Genomic DNA, 22,500 nt, shown 5'->3' on the forward strand with positions numbered 1-22,500 from the left:
AAGCCTGAGAAATCACCCTGTAAATGCACACGTTTAATTGCACATGTGTTAATATGTATGGTTACACAGTATTAAAAGACACTCAACAATTAACATCATTTACCTTCGTTCCCGCGTTTGACTCGTGCTGTAAATCTCTTCCTTGTTTTCACTTCACGTGATCACGTAGGAGGCGTAATACATGATGACGTGATACGTGACTCCGCCTCCTCCATTAGAGTATATGGACAAAAAACAGGTTCCAGTTATGACCATTACGCGTAGAATTTCGAAATGAAACCTGCCTAACTTTTGTAAGTAAGCTGTAAGGAATGAGCCTGCCAAATTTCAGCCTTCTACCTACACGGGAAGTTGGAGAATTAGTGATGAGTGAATCAGTCAGTCAGTGAGGGCTTTGCCTTTTATTAGTATAGATTATAGTATATTATATGGCAGCCTTCAGAGGTCAGAGCAATGTGTGCCAAAGCGCCTGGAATCCTTTATTCCTTTGTTTCCTATATTGTGTTAATTTACATGATTTTTACCTACATTTATTCTTATAATGGATTAGACCATATAAAGCACTAGCATTATACTCTAATGCCATGCATAATACATTTTAACAAAGTTCCATTTTAAGTTTATTATGACAATAACATTTTTCTGTGACTTTTAAATTATAGTGGTATATAGAAATTAATTTTATTAGGTGGTAAAATCTTATTTCTGTCTAATGAATATTTATATATATAACATATTGTAAGTTATTGTATTTTCTCCTTCACAGACCACTAAAACTTTGAATTGCAAATTATTTGCTTAGGTTTTTTGACAGTGCCTTGCTTAACTTATTCACGTTTCCCTGTTTTAGTGTTTACCTCCTGTTCGAAACAAGGACTACAGAAAGAAGAAAAAAGACAAAAGAAAAATACCATCCAAACCTGTAAAAGATGAAGAGACAAAAGTGCCAAGAATTAAATCTTGGGATTACCAATCATGGGAAAACTTTAATGTCGTGAGTGTCTCATATATTAGATTTAACATGCCAGCAACAATAAAAGTATAACATAACTGCAGCTCTGTTGTATGTGTAGTGAATTCTGCCTTGCTGTGTTGTACTTTTTTGATTCATTGGTACTTAGCTTCTGGTTTTTATTCTTGCTAGTGTACTGTATGTATTTGGTATGTTTTGTATGGTACTTGTGTAAAATTTAAATTGCTCATTTATGTGTGTGTTGATGTTAATTGATTTACTTGAGTTATGTTCAGTAGTGGCTTTATGGCAGAGACTTTATCATTATAGCTCTAAAGACACAGAATAGATTTTTGGCTTGGACAATGTCTCTACAAAATTTGCATTTTCCACCATTATCTGCATGGGTTATCCATGTATATTTTAATTTCTTCCTACATCTGAAAATGAGTGAGTATGCTTATGTCAGTTTTGTGTTTACTTTGCATTACTTTGACGTATTCTACAAGGTTGGCCCTGTGATTCTGTAGCGAAAAAGGTGGATAGAATATTGTTTAAGATGCTTGATTCATCAATCTTTTGTGTACGTAGACATCTAAATACAGCTTCTGTCTAAAACCTGATTTTTAAGGTGATGTTGAACTGATAATGGAAGTCCCTCATAATATATATATAAATATATATATAGGGAGGAGTGGTGGCTCTGAGGCTAAGGATCTGTGCTGGTATCCAGAAGGTTGCCGGTTCGAATCCCCATCACTGCCAAAAGAGATCCTACTCTGCTGGGCCCTTGAGCAAGACCCTTAACCTGTAATTGCTCCAGGGGCGCTGTACAATGGCTGACGCTGTGCTCTGACCCCAAGGGGTATGCAAAAACTAACAAATTCCTAATACAAGAAATTGTATAGGGCAAAATAAAGAACAAAAAAAAACTATAAGGAATGCTACAAACTAGCAATTTACACTTATTATTTTAATCAATTAAATAAGACAAGCATAGGATTTAAAAAATGAGAAAATGTGTTCATACTAAACAAATAACAGCTGATACCTACTTTGTGCAGTGACACAAACAAATCAAAGACACAGTGATATAAACAGCTGTTTTTTCACCCCCAATAAAAACAAATATCCTCATTTATATGAATTAATGGGGTGAAGATTGAGATTTTTTTGTCTTCACTCCTCACTTCCTTTCTGTTTTTTGTAATATTTTTCTCAGGATCAAGTTGAAGAGTCTGTATTTATTGTTCAAATATATTGCAGTTTAATCAGTAGTGTGCAATTGTTGTATTAAAGACCATCCTAAGGACAAAAATGGCATCTATTAAAGGCAAATCCTGTTTATTTACTGTAGGGGAACATGAACATTAATATGTATAGCGTGATGATTTAATATCTGTAATATTTATTTTTTCTGTGTAATAAGACTGCAATAAATTATTTTCCTAAGTTATTTACAACTAAATGTAACATTAGTGCAAAAGTGCACACGTTTTATTCAAAAATTAATTTTTATTCTATTCACAATGCTGTAAATAACAATAGCACAAGTATGCTCTTAAGTTATTTTTGCCAAAAGAGTATAGCACTTCCGTATAATTCCCAAGTGTGAATAAGAAAAGCACAATCACTCCAACATATATTCTTTTAGGCACTCCCATGCCAAGCAGGCTCATATTACTTTTAAAGGATATATAGAAAAGTTACAGTGTTATGTGTGTTTAACATACTGTTATGATTTATAAATAAGTTCTCAACTTTTTTGCATCTTCATAAATAATGAATTTACTGTACTTAGTGGAAGTGAAAGAAGAGGGATCTTTGTGCATGTCTGGAAGGAAAACCATACTATTCAAAATGATGTTAAGCAGTGCGTGCTAATAGAAACAATGGGGGTTTTAAAAACATTGTCTGGCTAAATCATGTCACATAAAAACAGAATGTGACCTTTGTTTTACCAAACAAATTAAACAAGAAACAGAATTCCCTGTCCTCCAAGTAACTCAACCAAGTTCCTATTTTTTCTAAAATGTTTAGCGATTTAACACAGTGTGCTAGTGTAAATGTGTGTTGAAAAGAGCATTTATTAGAGTTAAAGGTTGCGTATTCTGAGTCATTCCTCCAAATGTATTTGTGTGTGTGTGTGTGTTTTTTTTTGCTTTGCATCCTCCCCTACTATAACCTATTGTCTGTGGGGGAGGGGTATTCTTGTAGGGTCCCCGATACAGAAAACAGTGATATCTCAACGATGGGTGGGTGTGTGTGTGTGTCTGTGTGTCACAGTTTTTTGAGAACAGTCTAGAGCTAAAACGGCTAGACAGAAAAATACCAAACTCGAAACTTGAGCCTGTTATGAGATGACCACAAGCGGATTAGTTTTTGAGCCAAATCGTGCAGGAGAAAGAGTTGCTTTAGAGGAACCCTCAAATACCATAATTCTGTACTTAATTATGAATTCTTCTCGTTAATTGATATAGTAATGACCGATATTATGATCAGAAAAATCAGTACCATAGTGGTAAGTAATTACTGAAATGTTATAGAATAGTTCAGGTAACTTTGTTCCTAGGGCACAAAGCCTACTGATGCTCACATTTTGATTTTTTTTTTTAATCTTGTTTAGTTTGTACACATTTTTAAAATTGTATGTGGAATGGAAGAGTTCAGTTATTATAAATGTGTTAAATTTGAAATGTAGTACACCGAGAAGGAAGTATATCCCTTTAACACATTAAGACTGCTTCTTTTAAAAAAAGAATCTGTAAACCATACAGTACATGCAAACACTTTTAAGCATGAGTATTTGCTACACCATTTAATGAAGATCCTTTTGATAAAGACATTGCCTCTCATCAGTATCTGTGCTTTAACTGTATTAAGAGTTCAATTTTTGGATTTTGTTAAATTTGCTTCCCAGAATGGGAGAAGTAGCTATACATTGTGGTGGGTGGAGTGTTTTTGTTCTCCTTGTAGTGGTAGATGGCTTTTTATTACCATTTGAAATTAACATATTATTTGCAAAAGTTTTACTTCTAAACATCATTACAATGCCTAGTCATTATTTTATCTTGCAATTAAATAAAGAAAAATTATTTGACAGTGGTGATGAGGTACATTTACTTAACTTTTGCTGTTACAGGACAAAGCACTGGAAACCCTAGACAAAGAAGACAGTACTCAAGAATCACATGAATCTGACTCTGAAGAGGATGGAATTCAAATAGACAAAGAGACAGCGCTTGCAGAAAAAGAAAAGGTTTCCTTTTTTATACTTTAGTTTATCTGGTTTAAGAAGTATTTTGCTTTTTGAATTGAGGTTTAGTTTTCAAAGTAGGCCTAATATATTTAAAAGGGAGAACAGTTTATAGAAAAGCATCACATTGCAGAGTACAAAAATGAGCAACATGTAGTGCTTTTAACATTAAATATGCAATTTAGGAATAAACTGCTTCTGAAACTGCTACTTGGTCATGTGCTAGAATGTAAACTAGGAACATTTTGTGCCTGGGGTGTTTATGGATTATCTAAAGTAAAATTTGTATGAGGGATTCTAAAGAAAGGCCGCAGACATGTTTTTCTGAGATTCTTTTTTTTTTATTTTTATTTCATGTATACAATATTTAGCACCGTTCAGGGTCTTTAGTTAATCTCCATTAGTTTAGCCATATTAAGTAAAATTATTTACAGAAAGTAATGTGTCAAGAACTTAACATGTGTTTGTAGTATTAAGAATTTTATGGAGTGACTATCAACAAGTATCTACTAAGGCGATAAGTGGATGAAACTTGAAATTCCACATTAAAAAATAGTTTTTCAGCCTTCACTAGTTCCTTAGGGTACAATAAGTTGCAAAACAAATTTGATATAAAACCCCGTAAAACTTTATATCCGTCTTAAAATTTAAATTGGTTGTGGAAGTGGCAAGTGATTTTTTTTTTAAACCTGTTATTATGTAGTAGATCACACAGTGACAATTACTCAGTTTTCCAAAAAAAAAAAAAGTCAGCAGAGAAAGGTGTCACTGACTGGGAAGGATCAGATGTTTGAGCAGACTGTCTGGCAGGGAAGGGGACTGCATCTTTTGACAAGTCTTGGGAAGATACAAGAAAGAGGACAGAGAATGTAATAGGGTATGAATAAATGGGATGCCAGTGCAAGGTTTAGTGAATGCCTTGGTCACAGTGATGCTGAAGAGTAATAAAGTGTAGCAGAAAGTGTCCGATACTGTGATGTCCAGAAGTGTTCACGTTGTGGGGAAACAGTGTGAAGCTAGCCATATGTTGTTCACACTTGTTTTTTTAAGAGGCAATCCTTGTAGCTTGTAATAAGAAACAGATGATGTGATCATGCTTGGTAGGCTCTTATAGATAGATACAGTAGATAGATAGATAGATAGATACTTTATTAATCCCGAGGGGAAATCCACATACTCCAGCAGCAGCATACTGATAAAAAACAATATTAAATTAAAGAGTGATAAAAATGCAGGTAAAACAGACAATAACTTTGTATAATGTTAACGTTTAACCCCCCGGGTGGAATTGAAGAGTCGCATAGTGTGGGGGAGGAACAATCTCATCGGTCTGTCAGTGGAGCAGGACAGTGACAGCAGTCTGTCGCTGAAGCTGCTCCTCTGTCTGGAGATGACACTGTTCAGTGGATGCAGTGGATTGTTCATGATTGACAGGAGCCTGCTCAGTGCCCGTCGCTCTACCACAGATGTCAAACTGTCCAGCTCCATGCCTACAATAGAGCCTGCCTTCCTCACTAGTTTGTCCAGACGTAAGGCGTCCTTCTTCTTTATGCTGCCTCCCCAGCACACCACTGCGTAGAAGAGGGCGCTCGCCACAACCGTCTGATAGAACATCTGCAGCATCTTATTGCAGATTTTGAAGGATGCCAGCCTTCTAAGGAAGTATAGTCGGCTTTGTCCTCTCTTGCACAGAGCATCAGTATTGGCAGTCCAGTCCAATTTATCATCCAACTGCACTCCCAGGTATTTATAGGTCTGCACCCTCTGCAGACAGTCACCTCTGATGATCACGGGGTCCAGGAGGGGCCTGGGTCTCCTAAAATCCACCACTAGCTCCTTGGTTTTGCTAGTGTTCAGGTGTAGGTGGTTTAGGTTGTACCATTTAAGTCCTTAACTAGGTTCCTATACTCCTCCTGTCCACTCCTGATGCAGCCCACGATTGCAGTGTTGTCAGCGAACTTTTGCACGTGGCAGGACTCCAAGTTGTATTGGAAGTCTGATGTATATAGGCTGAACAGGACCGGAGAAAGTACAGTCCCCTGCGGCCCTTCTGTGTTACTGACCACAATGTCAGACCTGCAGTTCCTGAGACGCACATACTGAGGTCTGTCTGTAAGATAGTCCATGATCCACGCCACCAGGTATGAATCTACTCCTATCTCTGTTAGCTTGTCCCTAAAGAGCAGAGGTTGGATGGTGTTGAAGGCACTAAGGAAGTCCAGAAACATAGTTCTTACTGCACCACTGCCTCTGTCCAAGTGGGATAGGGTTCGGTGTAGCATATAGATGATGGCATCCTCCGCTCCCACCTTCTCCTGGTATGCGAACTGCAGAGGGTCGAGGGCGTGGCGGACCTGTGGCCTCAGGTGGTGAAGCAGCAGCCGCTCCATGGTCTTCATCATATGTGACATCAGAGCGACAGGCCGGAAGTCATTCAGCTCACTAGGACGTGATACCTTTGGGACTGGGGTGATGCAAGATGTTTTCCAAATCCTCGGGACTTTCTCCTGTTCCAGGCTCATGTTGAAGATGTGCTGTAGAGGACTCCCCAGCACCAGCGCACAGGCCTTCAGCAGTCGTGGCGATACTCCATCTGGACCCACTGCTTTGCTGGCACGAAGTCTCCTCAGCTTTCTGCTTACCTGGGCGGCTGTAATTGTGGGTGGGGGGAAACTCTCTCCTTATGCTGGTTTCAGTAGAAGGATGGGTGGAGGGTGCAGTACTCCGAGGTGAGAGTGGATTAGGGTGGTCAAACCTATTAAAGAAGTTGTTCATCTGGTTTGCTCTCTCCACGTCTCTCTCGATGGTGGCACCCCACTTCGAGCTGCAGCCAGTGATGATCTTCATCATATCCCACACTTCCTTCATGCTGTTATTCTGCAACTTCTGCTCCAGCTTTCTCCTGTACTGCTCCTTCGCCGCCCTGAGCTGGACTCGGAGTTCCTTCTGCACGCGCTTGAGCTCATGCTGATCACCGCCTTTAAAAGCCCCTTTCTTCTGGTTCAAAAGGCCCTTGATGTCATTTGTAATCCTTGGCTTGTTGTTAGCATAGCAGCGTACTGTTCTTACTGGAACTACAATGTCCATACTGAAGCTGATGTAGTCAGTAGTGCAGTCAGCAACCTCCTCAATGTTCTCACTATATGATCCTTGCAGGATATCCCAGTCCGTAGTTCCAAAGCAGTCTCTCAGAGCCTGCTCTGCCTCAGGGGACCACTTCCTGAATGAGCGCGTGGTTGTAGGTAGCTCCCTCACTCTTGGTTTGTAGTGAGGCTGAAGCAGAACCAGGTTATGATCTGCTTTCCCAAGCGCAGGCAGCGGGGTGGTGCTGTATGCGTCTTTAACATTTGCGTACAGTCGGTCAATAGTCCTATTTCCCAGGGTGTTACAATCCCCATACTGGGAGAAGGCAGGTAATGTTTTGTCCAGCGTCACATGGTTAAAGTCTCCAGGGATTAGCACAAGCGCCTCGGGGTGGTGCATTTGCAGTTTAGCAACAGCAGAATGGATAACGTCACTCGCTATCTCCACGTACGCCCGAGGAGGGATGTAAACAATAACAACAATGACGTGTCCAAACTCTCTGGGCAAGTAATAGGGACACAAACGTACGGCCAACAGTTCGATGTCCCTGCAGCAAGTGGAGATTTTTACGTTTACATGTCCAGAGTTGCACCATCTTGTATTCACTTAGAGAGCGAGTCCTCCTTCTTTCTGCTTCCCGCAGGTATTTGCGTCTCTGTCCGCTCTAACACTGCTAAACTCGGGTAGCTCCACGTTAGCATCTGGGATGTTAGTTGTTAGCCACGTTTCACAAAAACACAACAAACTGCATTCTCTGTAGGTCCTGACATTTTTCACCAGCGCAGCCAGTTCATCGATCTTATTTGGTAGTGAGTTCACATTTCCCAGGATCACAGAAGGCACTGAAGGCCTATAACGCCACTTTCTCACAAGCCGCCTCGCCTTTAGCTTACCTCCGGCTCTGCTGCCATGATACCGCCTTCTCATCTCGTTGGGTAAATAGGGAACCACACCGGCGCGGGCATTTGTTCTCGGCGCTTGAAGTTGACTACCTGAATAGACGAGTCTCTGTGTGTAAAAATCCATGTCCAAGTAGTAAAAAGTGTCCAGGGAACAAATTCTTATGTATATGAGTATGGTGTTGCTGTTTGTCATTATTCAATAAAGAAGTCTGTTACTGGTCTTAGCCATTGTTCAATGTGTGCCTCACTCCTCCATATTTCATTGATTGCTACAGTATGCTAAAATACAAATTCATAAAAAGTTGACTTAGAGTGTTTCTTTTTATTTAAACCTGTTTTACACTTGAGATGGTGTACTTCTGCCTTCCATAACTATCTGGAGCTATGGCACTGTAGCCCATTAGTCCACACTATTCGAGTTATGGTAAACTATGTGAATTAGCAATTTTAGCATGGCATGCACAGCATCTTCGTGTGTATGTGTCAAGAAAAATGGCTGTTCTGTATAACAGTGGTTGGAAGTACAAGGTGGCTTTTTCTTGCAAATTCTGTTTCTGTATACTTAAGACATTCAAAGCATAATTAATAGCATTCTAAATAGTTAATTTATTGTACAGGTCAAATTCCGTTATAACGAATATCTTTATAACAAAATTTTCATTACAACAAAGTATTTTTATGGTCCCGACTGTTTCCCCATATGACGTGAGTATATAGAAATCTCGTTATTACGAAGTACATTCAGCAGATACTTTCATTATAACGAAGTGCCCAAAAGACCTTGAAATGCCTGAATGAATCATCCACAAAGCATCTAGTTCTGTGGCCGCAGCTCACTCGTGCACAATGATCCCCAAACAGAAACATTGTCATTTTTTTTTCTTTCTTCGAACTTTCCTCGTACTGATTTTTTTTTTTTTTGCCCTTTTTTTTTCCTGTGGTTTTCAGTGATACCTTTTGCTTATTACTTATCAACATTTAAAAAACATCCATTGGAATTTAACTCATTGTCACCCTCCTATAGAAACGGCAGACACGAAAAAATGATAACAGTTCATATTAGAAAAAAAAACTTTACATTTTTGCAGCTCTCGACTGTGGCAAAAAAAGACGTTGCCAGTGAAATCGGAATTTCGCCATCAACGCTGTGAACTTTCTTGAAAGACCGAGCAAAAAAAGAAAAAAAAATTCGGGGTGCAAACGTATGTGTACTGCTGCATTTGAAGACGTCGAAAAAGCAGTTTTTATGTGGTTCAGAGATGCTTGTTCAAGAAACATTCCTGTTAATGCGGTACTCATTCAAGGTAAATGTGAGGTTTGTAAACTCTCTTGGGACCGCCCCTAACTGGACGACACGCCGAAGTCCGAACTCCGCCTCTATGGAAGACTGTTTATCTGTTGCCGGGGCAACAGCTATCTCAAAGATATTCTGCGTCTCTCCACCAAAGCAAACATAAAAGATATCGATGGATGATGCAGCCTGACTGCTGTGTCTGTGTATAGCAGAGTGGCAGATCACCCTCTAGTAAATAAGTGTACTTTTCCTGTTTCAAGCTGAATAAAGTTGGTTTTCCTAAAGTACTGAGACTCAGCCTAGTGTTTTGGGGTGCAAGACAGGGACTTATAGCGTGACCCCGATCTTTTATGATTTGCTTCTGAGTCACTTCACTGCAGCGCTATGAGCCTGTTTTTGCCCTGCCCTGGCAAACGGACAAACAATCTTCCACAGACGCTGCAATCGCGTTTTGGGAAAGTGTATTATCGCAAGGAAATGCTGAGAAAAATTCTCGGCAGCATAACTTGTAGGCAGGAGGAGATTAAAATGAACACAAAAGAAGCTATTGAAATGATTGCAAACGCCTGGGTAAAAGTTAAAGAAAGCACTATAGTAACAAATACAGAATCTCATTACAACTAAATTTTCGTTATAACAAAATATTTTTTAGGTCCCTGGGAGTCCGTTATAACAGAATTTGACCTGTATATACACGAGTATAAGACCAAGATTTCACTGCTCAGCCAGCAGTGTAGCATTAATGGGATCCCTGTGGTTCTAATCGGTTTGTGACTTGCAGTTTTCTCTTTAGCTGTTCCTTTATTTGTTTCTAAGTTTTATGATGTTCTGCTTACCTGCAGTAATCCCATGCTAGTTTATGCTTTTCTAATAAAGAATGTGATTCAGAGAACTAAGCAAGAATGTCTATACTTGTTATGTAAACAGCTTGAAACTTACATTCTTGTGCAGGGCAAAAAAAACTACAGTAAATGTATTCAAAAAGTGTTCCTAATTTTTTTTTTTTTTTTTTGGGAAATGATATACTAAACTGACAAATAAGGATAAGGATGTGTGCAGTGATATTTCAGTTCTGATATTAATTGTAGTTTTAGTGTTTATTTTATTTTATAAAATTAATTTTTATTTTTATTTCATTCTAGTTTTCAGTGAAGTCAACAATTTTTATTTTTATTTAGTTCTGTGTTTAAATATTTAGTTTTTATTCTGTTTTTAGTTCTGGCTCTCTTACATAATATTAGTACAATTTTAGTTTTTTTTTCTGTTGCAAGACCACAAATTGTGGTTTGCACATATTTCAATGCAAGTTATGTTTTAGTCAACAAAACACACTCACAGTACCTAATGCCAATAAAAACAGCTTGACTATCAATGATCAAACAGATTAAGTGGCCTAATGAGTGTAGTCATCAAGATCAAATGTTTCAACCCAAGAAACCAGCCTGTACAAGCACGTTGCTGTTAAGCTGTAAACAAGCACGCATTTTGATTTGTTCATGTTGCAACGACGTCCGTGGCACAGATAGCCACACAGTGAAAATATTCGCTTGATGAGCATCTTTAATGCAGGTGCACAGACAAGGTCCTCAGCCACTGGTGCCAGCAGACTGTATGTTGATGATTTCTGCTGCCAGTACTGAAGCAGTGACGTATGGTGAGGTTCGTGGCTAGTGAAGCACTGACTCCTACAGAGTCAGATTTACAAATGTATGAACCCAAAAGAGTATCTTATTCACTATTCATTTGGCAGCATGCACATTGACTTCTGGTTATGTTGCATATCCCATCGGCATTCTTTACACACACATAGGTAAGGTACATATTTGGCTAAGAAAGAACGTTACATTTATAGTGGTGAGAGAGCGCTTTTGCTCTGCGCTCTCCATGCGTTCTAATTTGCCGTTGCAATTCCATAATTCATACTCAAATTCAATACAAATGAAAGTATAGAGTGGTGTACAAAAAAATGGATTTCAATTTTGACCTTAATTGAAGTATTTAGTTGTTATTAAAAGCTTTTAATTCTGATGCTTTAATCAATTTTAATGCAGACTGTTCGATAAAAGGATAAGAAAAATAACAAAAACATATTTTATTTAAGGTCAAAATTTAGTTTGTAAATATTGAATTTTTTTTATTAGTTCCCATATTTTATAAAATTGAAAACCGTTTATATTGTTACCTTTATCTGTAAATTAAGTCCATGCGCCTATCCTTCTCCACAAAAATCTCCATCTCTTTCTTGTAAAAGTCCTCCCTATTTTCCTTTAGTTTTAAAAGTCTTAATCTTCCATTTTGCCAGTCAGTCAGAACAAAAGATAAAAATAAATGGGCCGCTGCAGTACACTTGACTTTCTGATATTGCTAACTTATTGGCACCTAGAGCCTCTGCATAGAACAGCAGCAACAAGCACCTGTTGGGCTCACATCCACCCCTTCAGTGCAGCACGGTACTGTCTGCCTCACCTTTTGCCTTTTCACTGCGGTTTTATGTCTGATCAGCAAGGCTAAACATGTCTGACACATTCATTAAAGATATTAGCCAGACTGTGGAAAGTCAAGGTGTATAATAAACGTGTCTGCAAACATTATATTGGCGACATACAGAGAGTCAGGAACATGCATGTGCCATTTGCATGCATCTACCCAGTGTGTAAGGGAGAGTGCAGTCCGAGGTGAGATGAGGCTTTTTTGGTTGCTGCTGCCCCTCGCGTTTCTCCCCTGTATTTCATCAGGAAATGCAGTACTAGGGTGTTGTACCGTGTTAGCCATTATGAATGTAGAGAAAAGCCAAGCAAAGTGACACCTCAACTCAGGCCCCTTCTTCAGGCAAGATTACGTTGCCTCGAAAGCTTGCATATTGTAATCTTTTTAGTTAGTCAATAAAAGGTGTCATTTTGCTTGGCTTTTCTCTACCTCAGGAAATGCACAAATTCAGCAATTTTGACTATAAAAATGATCAAAATTATTGGAATCATACAGAAAAGCAAATGTTTAGCACAGACCTGTGGACAAATTTATATTATGTTATCATTTTTTTTTTTTTTTTTACTTTTCATGATGACAGGTGAGGCTCTAGCTGCCTCCCTTGACTGCGTGTCCCTGCACTGAAGTGCAGTCATGGTGCCAGAGAAGTACTGGTCTTCCACTAAGTACTGACCCAGCTGGTCCTGCACTGAAACTCTGAGACTCTTTTCTTCTTCTTGCATGCTGCATTTGCTTTTATAATCATCTGCGCTGCAATTAAAGTACTGTATTTCCACACATTACTTTCTCGCTTTCTACCCGCAAACATCTGTGTAAAACTCTCCACTGTCAACCACAAGTGCTTATTGCTTCAACCCAAAGAACCAAATGTGCTCAACAAACAAACAAAGGTCCTTTATGGAAGTTGCACCATGTGACTATAGTAAGCCAAAGGTACAAGATCACCGCATAGTGAACAGCACAATGTAACTGAACGCTCAGGACAACCTACAAACAACCGCTCTGCATGACTGAACCAGACTGAATGAAAATGCTATTGCTGTTTTTTTTTTCGTTTTGACTCAATTTTCGTTGTCATTTTAGTTCGTTCACATATCACTAATTTGTATTTTTATTTAGTTTTAGTTTTTCTGTTTGCCTTAATTTCAGTTCTCGTTCTTATAAAACGAAAAACTATTTTTAGTTCTAGTTCTCGTTTTCATTATGAAAATATATCACTGGTGTAAGGTACAATTATATATACATTCTGGAAATTCTTTTCAATTAGAGTAATCTGTAACAAAAGAAAATTTAAATAATACAAAAAGTATTTAATTAAACTGCTTCTTTTTAATATACCAACCTAAGAGTGCCTACACAGTAGCTCGGGAATTTACTTAATGAACTGAAAACTTTTGATTCCCAGGACAACTAATCCTGTTGTATCAGTATTTAGAGCTACTGCCTCATAACTCTAGATAAATCAGTTTAAATCCTAGACTGGACACTGTGGGCTGGGGGGTCCTTGCCCATTCTCCTAGTTTTTGTGGGTTTTCTCATAGCAGTCTAGTTGTCCTCTCACATCTTGAAGATGTGCATGACAGAATAATTAGTGATTATAAATTGGCCTAGTATGAATGAAGATGGGCAGGCCTATTTGTGTTTGTGCACCCTAGAATGCTACAGATAAATGTTTTTGGTCCCCTTGACAATACAGTGGATTAAGCAATAGTTCAGAAAATATGTTCTGGTCCAGCAGATAAAATAATATGTTTAAAAATGAATTAATCTTTACATCATCTAGTGGTCTTATTCTCATGTTCCTGTCTGGATGTTTCTTTTGAATGCCATCTAGTAGGGTATGGGTATGACGTTAAACTGCTTCTGGCTGTTGGAGGAATGCCTGCAGGGAAATTTTGGAGGTTGGAGGCAGGATTGGCACTCCAGCCACCATAAAATTCTTTACATAGTTCCAAAACAGCAGACAGAACTCCTTTCTGCTCTCTGTGGGAATAGCTCTGCTGCAGCCACCCAAAGGATGACCGCTCACATTATGAAGGGGATGGAGGTCCTCGGGAGCCTCATCCCTGGAAGAGTAAAAAACCGTCAGAAAGCCAATGGGGTCAGGCCTGTTGGGGATTGGAACTGATGTGATGCTGAGATATCACCCACAGTATTTGGGTCCCAGATTGGGGCGGCCTTCCAGATCAGCGCATAGAATGTCTTGTCTTTCCAGCAAGATGATTACCTTCCTCTGCTGTCAGAGGCGCTTTGTAAACTCGGCATTTCAATGACGGCACTCTCTGAGGTGCATAGACCTGGGACTGGCCAGATCTCTGTAGGTAGATATACCTTTTACTGGTCTGGTCGTTGTGATGGCTGTCATACTTGTTGAGTAGCTGTTGCTGTGGCGGATTGGCTCCTTTTGATAGTTTCCAATGTTGCTCCTTTCAATAAACATATTATGCGACTCAAAAGTGCCATCCACCATAGGTTAACCTTTTTCAAAATTTATCATTTGTGACCTGTTTACCATCCCAATCTAAAATCAGGATGTTGTGTATTTTTTGACTGTACGACATGATCGCACACCTGAGTCACTTCTATTCCTCTTGAACAACATATGCATTATTTGACAATGTTGAGTTTGTGATAATCATTTTGAGTTCCTCTCTTTACTAATTCACAATACCTGTGTCTTCATGAAGATTACATACTGAAACTGTATAGATACTGGTGAACACAGCCCATGCATTATTTGAAAACTAGAAACTTGAATGGTCACTTTTGTTTTGTGTGTACTGTATGTATGACCAAATATGATTGGTCAGTTTGACTGTAGTTGCTCAATGGTAGGGATGATGATCCAGTATTTAGAGTTGCAAAGTTCAATTACTGGTTTTGACTTTTTAAATTTTTACTAAAAAGGATTTAAAATCAAACATTTGAATGACATCAAAGCAAATAACTTTCCAAACAATGTTGGGTCCCTAAATACCAACAATGTCTGCCTTTGGTAGTAGTCAGAATGATCAAAAATTCAGCACTAAAGACATGAAACATTTACTTAAGGTTTTAGTTGAGTTTGTTTTGTCCTCTTTAAAATTACAAAAGTTAGTTTCTTAAGAACTTAAAAGTAGTGCATACTTTAAGCTTTGAAGCTTTGTCCATCTGTGAATACTTGGCTACTGACACTTATTGTTTTAATCTAGAATACTTCTGTATTTGATAATCTTTTGCAGTTTCTGTGGGTCTTTAATTTGAATTTTAATGATTTAAAAGTTAGTGCATTTTTAACCATACTTGGAGTATATATTGATAAAAATTCAGGTTTCTTATACGGTGCTGGTTTTGTTATTTTTGTCATGGGATTACTGACCAATATACACTGCTTGGCCAAAAAAAACAAAGTAACACTAATATTTCATTGTACCTCCTTTAGCTTTAATTACATCATGCATTCGCCATGGTGTCATTTCGATAAGCTTCTTCAATGTCACAACAATTATTTCTGTCCAGAGTTGCATTCATTTTTTTGCCAAGATCTTGTATTGATGATGGGAGTTTCAGACCGTTGTGTAAAGTCTTCTCCAGCTCATCCCAGAGATTCTTAATTGGGTCAAAGTCAAGACTCTGTGGTGGCCAATCCAGATGTGAAAATGAGGCCTCGTGCTATCTGAACCACTCTTTAACAGTTTGAGCCTGATGAATCATGGCATTGTTCTCTTGGAATGTCTGGACTCATCAGACCACATGACCTTTTTACATTGCTCCAGAGTCCAATCTACCTTGAGTTCTCTTCGCATTGTGCATGTGGAAATGCTTTCACTTTCACTATTAAACGTAGCCGTGAGTTCAACTGCTGACTTTTTTATGATTTGATTTCACCAAATGTTTAAGTGATTCAAGATATTTTTCCAATGACATTCCTTCCTCAAAGATGATGGTTCGCCACTATCCTTCCAGGTTTTAATAATGCGTTGGGTGGTTCTTAGCCCAATTTTAGTAGTTCAAGAATCTTGTTAGTTGTTTTCTTCACTTAATGCAGCCCTATAATTTGATCCTTCTGAAAAAGAGCAACTTCTTTTCCACAACCACAGGACAGGTCTTCCAACATATTTGTTTAAGAAATGAGATACTACTCACTGCATGAGTTAGGGTAAAATAACTTGCAGCCAGGTGAAATATATGAATCACTGCAGTACTTTTCCAATTGGAGGCTTTAACCTATTTGCTTAGTTAACCTCCTTAGCGTTAGACCCGAGCATTACTCGGGCAGTGAAAACCGTGCTAAAAACGTTAGTCCTGAGTGCCACTTGAGCAACTGTACAGATGTGTCTTGCGTACAGTAAGCGTTGTCTGAGAGTAGCTTTCACTAATTATGAAATATCTGTACCTTACCATCAATGAAGACTTTGATGAGAATACCCATCCAGCATCAAAAATTAAGAAAATTTGGGAGGTATACCAGGCGATTGTAGTAAAATTTTGGAGTGTTTACATTCCTGGCCGTAATGTCAGCATCGATGAAAGTCTCATGGCTTATAAGGGCAGACTCTCATGGATACAGTATGTCGCGTCAAAAAGAGCAATATTTGGCATAAAGCTTTACGAGCTTTGTGAATCTAAAATGGGATACATTTGGAATTCAGTTCTGTACAAAAGGAAACGGACAATCAGTACGTCATCGGTGCTGACTTTGATAGATGTTCTGCTGGATCGAGGTTACGGTGTAAACATGGACAATTTTTATACTTCATCAGAGCTATTTGACATCTTGCTGCAAAGAAAGACTGGTACATATGGAACAGTGCGTCCTAACTGTCATGGGTTGCCTGAAGACTTTGGCAAAGCTAAATTACAGTGAGGCATGCTAGTAGCTTGGCAAAAGGGTAAAGTGCTTACATTAAAATAGACGGACAAGAAAGATGTTTGTCGTCTTAGCACTGTACATAATGCAGCTACAGTCACTTGTAATAAATAACACGATTTTCAAGGTTTGGGGTTTCTGGCCCCGTATACTGTACAAAATCAAAAAATCTTGTCAGATAGCTGACTTCTCGTCATAACCAAAAGACGTCATCCCTATGCAGAGGGGAACTTTAAATAATGAGAGACTGGAAACTGGTGACTGGAATGCTGGGAGGAACCGAAGTGTCTTATGGGGCCATGACATCATCAGGGTGAGACCAGAGGAAGGGATGGAATGCGGAAGTGGCAGCGGGTGGTTGGTAGAGTCCTGGAAGCGTTAAGGTGGTGTTGCTTCAGCTTTTCTGCGGGAACAAGAGAAAGAAAGTTTAGTACCCCATCTCCATCCCCTGGCAGAATGCTGTACGCTGCTCATCGGGTCTTTTCGCGGCTCTCTAAGCGCGCGTGCGTGACATGACCCCCCCTTCAGCCCAGACCCATTGTGTCGGGCGGCCTGAACCAAGAGGTCGTGAACCCGGGAGAGAGCGTCAGCATTGGCTTGCAGGTTACCTCGACAATAAGTGATGGCAAACTTGTAGGGCTGAAGGTCCAAAAACCACCTGGTGACTCGGGGGTTTGACTCCTTGTGTACAGCCATCCACTGGAGAGCGGCGTGGTCCATTACCAGGGTAAACTCCCAGCCCAACAGGTAGTACCTCAGATGCGTTACCGCCCACTTGATGGCCAAACCTTCCCGCTCCACCGCAGCATATCTGTTCTCCCGATCCAGCAGTCTCCGGCTCCGATAACTTACGGGGTGTGCGACACCGTCGATGCTCTGGCTCAGCATGGCGCCTAGACCTGTGTCTGAAGCATCGGTCTGGAGGATAAAAGGGAGAGAAAAATCGGGAGTTCTTAATATTGGTGCCATGGTCAGGGCCGTCTTTAGGTCACGGAATGCCTGTTCTGTTAGGTGATCCCATACCACATACAAAGGGGCCCTTTTTTCGTCTGGTTTCTTAAGGGTGCGGCTCTCCCAGAGAAACGAGGTACAAACTGGCGGTAGTAGTTCGCTAACCCCAAGAAGGCTTGCACCTGTTTCTTGGTTATCGGACGGGGCCATTCCAGGATGTCTTTAATTTTAGAACATTGTGGTTTCACCAATCCTCCACCCACCAGGTAGCCCAAATATTTGGCATCGTTCAATCCAAAGAAACATTTGCACGGATTAATATGGAGGCCGGCTTTCGCTAGTGTTAAGAGGACGGTGTAAACCTGCAAAATATATTCATCCCAGGTGCCGGAATAGATTACTACATCATCCAGGTAGGCGGCACAGTAGGACTGGTGGGCCTTTAGCACTCTGTCTACCAGATGCTGGAAGGTCGCCGGGGCTCCGTGCAACCCAAATGGGAGGACCTTATATTGCCAATGCCCGCTAGGGGTGCTGAAGGCTGTCTTCTCTTTAGCAGATGCCGTTAAGGGAATTTGCCAGTATCCCGTAGTCATGTCAAGTAATGATCCGTACCCAAGCGTTCAATGAGCTCGTCTACTCGGGGCATAAGGTAGGCATCAAATTTGGAGACCTGGTTAAGACGCCTAAAGTCATTGCAGAATCTCCATGAGCCATCTGGCTTAGATACGAGGATGATGGGACTAGACCAGGGGCTGTGACTTTCCTCGATCACATCTAAATTGAGCATTTTCTGGACTTCCAGCTCCACCTCGGCCCGTTTGCTTCCAGGAGTCTATAACGGCGTTCCCGCACCACCACACCCGGGTCTGAACACGATATAGTGACAATCAGCAAGGTGCGTCCTGGCGTCTCACTGACTACTTCCGGGATGGACAGGATGACAGCTTCCAGCTCCTGTCTCTGATGGGCCGCCAAATTGGGACCGAGGTTAAGGGTTAATTTTTCTGAGAAAAGGGAGAGGGTGTTCCCTGGGTGAGGGCGGTCCTCCCGATCCCTCCAAGGTTTCAGCAAGTTCACATGATATATCCTCTCACTCGGTCGACGATTTGGTTGTTTCACCAGGTAGTCTACAAGTCCTTTTCTCTCTTTCACCTCGTATGGACCCAGCCAATGGGCTAGCAATTTGGAGTGAGAAGTAGGCACGAGTACCATCACATGATCCCCCAGCTGAAACTCCCGGAGGGTGGTGTTTCGATTGTAATTATGCGCCTGCACAGCTTGAGCTTTCGACACGTCCTCTTTTAAAAGAGGTTGAATTTTCTCTAACCGTTCGCGCGGTTGCGCAGCGTATTCCAAAATATTGGTGGAGGGAAGTGCCTCTCCTTCCCATCCTTCTTTGACAATATCCAATATACCCCAGGGTTGGCCGCCATGCAACAATTCAAACGGGGAAAAACCCGTCGAGGCTTGAGGTACCTCCCGATAAGCAAAAAGGACAAGATGCAAAAGTTGATTCCAGTTCCTACCGTCCGCGTCGACTACCTTGCGGAGCATCTGTTTGAGGGTTTGGTTAAACCGTTCCACTAACCCGTCCGTCTGAGGATGATAAACAGACGTTTTCAGATGCATAATATGGAGTAACTTGGCAACTTCCCTGAACGTATCCGAAGCAGAAGGTGTACATTGGTCCGTGAGGACTTCTTTCGGTATTCCTACTCGGGAGAAAAGGGCTACCAATTGCCGTGCGACATTCTTTGTATTAGCGGAGCACAATGGAACCGCCTCTGGGTACCGAGTCGCGTAATCCACCATGACTAAAATGTATTTATAGCCACATGTCGAAGGCATCATGGGTCCTCCAAGATCGACTCTGATCCTCTCAAAAGGGATATCAATAAGGGGAAACAGAACGAGAGGAGCACGGTCCCTTCTGGGTATCTGATGTAACTGACAATCCGGACATGACTGACAGAAACGATGGACCTCCTCATTAATTCCGGGCCAGTAAAACCGGAGCTTTATCCTCTCCAGCGTTTTTTCGGCCCCGAGGTGGGCGCCAAGGAGGTGGGCGTGTGCCAGTTCACAGACCTCCCGCCGGTAGGTTTGTGGCAACAGCTTCCGTACCTCACCCTCGTGATCAGCGACTCGATACAACAGATCGTTTTCTAAGATGAAGTAGGGTCCCGGTGGTATGGGAGCAAGCGGCATATTGCCGTCAACCGAAACGAAAGCATTCCGGGCAAACTTTAGAGAGTCATCATTCCATTGCTCTCTTTTAAATGATGCCGGCGTGGACTTAAACTGGTTGTCCTCGCGGCTTAAAGGATCCAGAGGAGCCGGATGGTTGACGCTGACCTGCCCTGGTTGTACTTCCAGGTCAAGGTCCGTCAGCAAAATGTCATCCCCCCCGGACTCCTCTTCATTAACAGTCGCCGAAGTACACGGCGTGGGAGCCGCGGGGACGGTGCCTTGTCATAAGTAGAACCATTCCGGCGGTGGGAGTGGTGAGGTTCTTACCTCAATTGTTTTTAGACCAGTCTTGTCCTAAAATAACGGCCACCAAGAGCTGTCTCGGTTCACCCTTCCATGTAATAAAACAGTTAGCAGACCTATATGACTTGGTCTTTCCGTGCACACAAGTAACCCTCACATGCTGGGATACCCACTGTTGGGTATTACTCACTGTAATACAAAACAGCGAGCAACAATGATAATGTTACTCCCAGAATCGAACAATGCCACCACCGAGTGCCCATTAATTAACACCACTCCCGTATTTGGGACAGGCAGGGGATTAGACAGAGCACAATACCTCTCTCCTTTGGCCAAGGTGCAGTCCTTCAGCTCCACGTTTTGCGGACAGGCGGGCAGGGTGTGCCCGACTTTGCCACACTTGAAACAGCGCAGCAAAGCCAGGGCTCTCTCTTTCTGCTTACCTGGAGTCTCCAGATTGCAACGGAAGGGCTCAGGAGTAGCGATGTGCCCCTGTCGGGGACCATGAGCAGATCTCTCTGCCGCCCCAACTCGGTTCACTACCAGTTGACACTCCAGAACATCCAAGAGACTTTTCATGTCAGTGAATGGATGTCACTGGACCTGCTGAGCAAGATAATCTGGCATGCCATTTATAAAACCTTCACAGGCTACTCGCTCGACAATATGCCAAGCCTGGTTTACATCTGGCCTCAGCCAGCATCCCATTTTGCCCCAAAACTCGAAACCCTGGGCAAGGCCCAGGCGATCGGGGTCATACCTCCACTGCCTCCATTCACTCGCCTGCTGGTCCGACGTGATGCCGTAGCAACTGAGAACCTCGGCTTTTAGGAGGTCATACTGAGCGGCTTCCTCGACGGGGAGGTCATGATAGGCCTTCTGCGTGATCCCTTTCATGTACGGCGCCAGTATGGACGTCTAGTCCGCGCGTGGCCACTGATTTTGAGAGGCAGTCCTCTCGAATGTAGAGAGGTACGCCTCGATATCATCCGCATCGGTGAGTGGTACAGTAGGAGGAGGTGGAGGCCGCACAGGCTCCGGTCTAGCAGCTTTGGCTGCCGCGAGCCTGGTCTTGGTCTCCACCAGCTCTTGCTTCGTGACGGCTCACTCCAGCTGAAGGACCTGGTCAAAACTGTGTTGAGGTCTTGTCCTTCGCTCATTTTCCGGACAAATAAATCCTGCCGGCTACGCCACTGTAATAAATAGACAACACGATTGTCAAGGTTTGGGGTTTCCGGCCCCGTATACTGCACAAAATAAAAAAAAAACTTGTCAGACAGCTGACTTCTCATCATAACCAAAAGACGTCATCCCTACACAGAGGAGAACTTTAAATAATGAGGGACCGGAAACTGGTGACTGGAATGCTGGGAGGAACCGAAGTGTCTTATGGGACCATGACATCATCAGGGTGAGACCAGAGGAAGGGATAGAATGCGTAAGTGGCAGCGGGTGGTTGGTAGAATTCGGGAAGCGTTAAGGTGGTGTTGTTTCAGCTTTTTTGCAGGAACAAGAGAAAGAAAGGTTAGTACCCCGTCTCCATCCCCTGGCAGAATGTTGTACGCTGCTCATCGGGTCTTTTCGCGGCTCCGTAAGCACGCGTGCGTGACACACTGTATAAGCAAAAGGCAAGAAACATGCTACAAAGTCTTGTGCTATGGTCAACTACAATAGCACAATGGGTGGCATAGATCATGCGGATCAAGAATTGACTTTCTATCCTGTTATGCGGAGGCAACAGAATAAATAGTACAAAAAGATATTTTGTCATCTGTTGGAAAAGTGCATTTGTAATGCAATTTGTGTTATATAAACAAAAAGCCGGCAAAGCTGTATCTCATGCAAACTTTACATGCCAGCTTGTAGAACAAACCATTGCTGCACATCCCTCGTCCACACTGATGCTAAGGAGACATGCTTGACCCAGCACATCGCAGATCAATCCAGAGCATCTTATTGATAGACATTTTATTGATTATATACCACCAACAGAAAAAAACAGAATCCAACTCATACATGTTCAGTGTGCTTTTCAAAAGCTGATAAATCCGAAAAGAAACACGCTGTTATTGTCCCAACTGTGAAGTTGGATTGTGTCTTTAACCTTGCTTGAAGATTTACCACACAAAAGACTCATTTTGAGATTATATACTGTTTTGGAATAATCAGTAGTACTATTATTACTGTTATTATTTTTTTATTATTCATTTCATATTATTATTTTTATTT

The 22,500-nt window shown here is 41.3% G+C and overlaps 1 protein-coding gene across 2 annotated transcripts in view; it reads left to right on the forward strand.

Annotated features, from left to right (window-relative positions):
* rpap3 (RNA polymerase II associated protein 3) overlaps nucleotides 1-22,500 on the forward strand; it is a 114,582-nt gene that overhangs the window by 20,571 nt on the left and 71,511 nt on the right. For both annotated transcript variants that reach the window (XM_051928688.1, XM_051928689.1), the window contains exons 3-4: nucleotides 851-994; nucleotides 4,095-4,211. In XM_051928688.1, the coding sequence (XP_051784648.1) occupies nucleotides 851-994; nucleotides 4,095-4,211 (261 nt within the window). The remainder of the gene's footprint in view (nucleotides 1-850; nucleotides 995-4,094; nucleotides 4,212-22,500) is intronic.

The sequence above is a fragment of the Erpetoichthys calabaricus genome, chromosome 1, assembly GCF_900747795.2.
Source record: "Erpetoichthys calabaricus chromosome 1, fErpCal1.3, whole genome shotgun sequence".
Classification (NCBI taxonomy): Eukaryota; Metazoa; Chordata; class Cladistia; order Polypteriformes; family Polypteridae; genus Erpetoichthys; species Erpetoichthys calabaricus.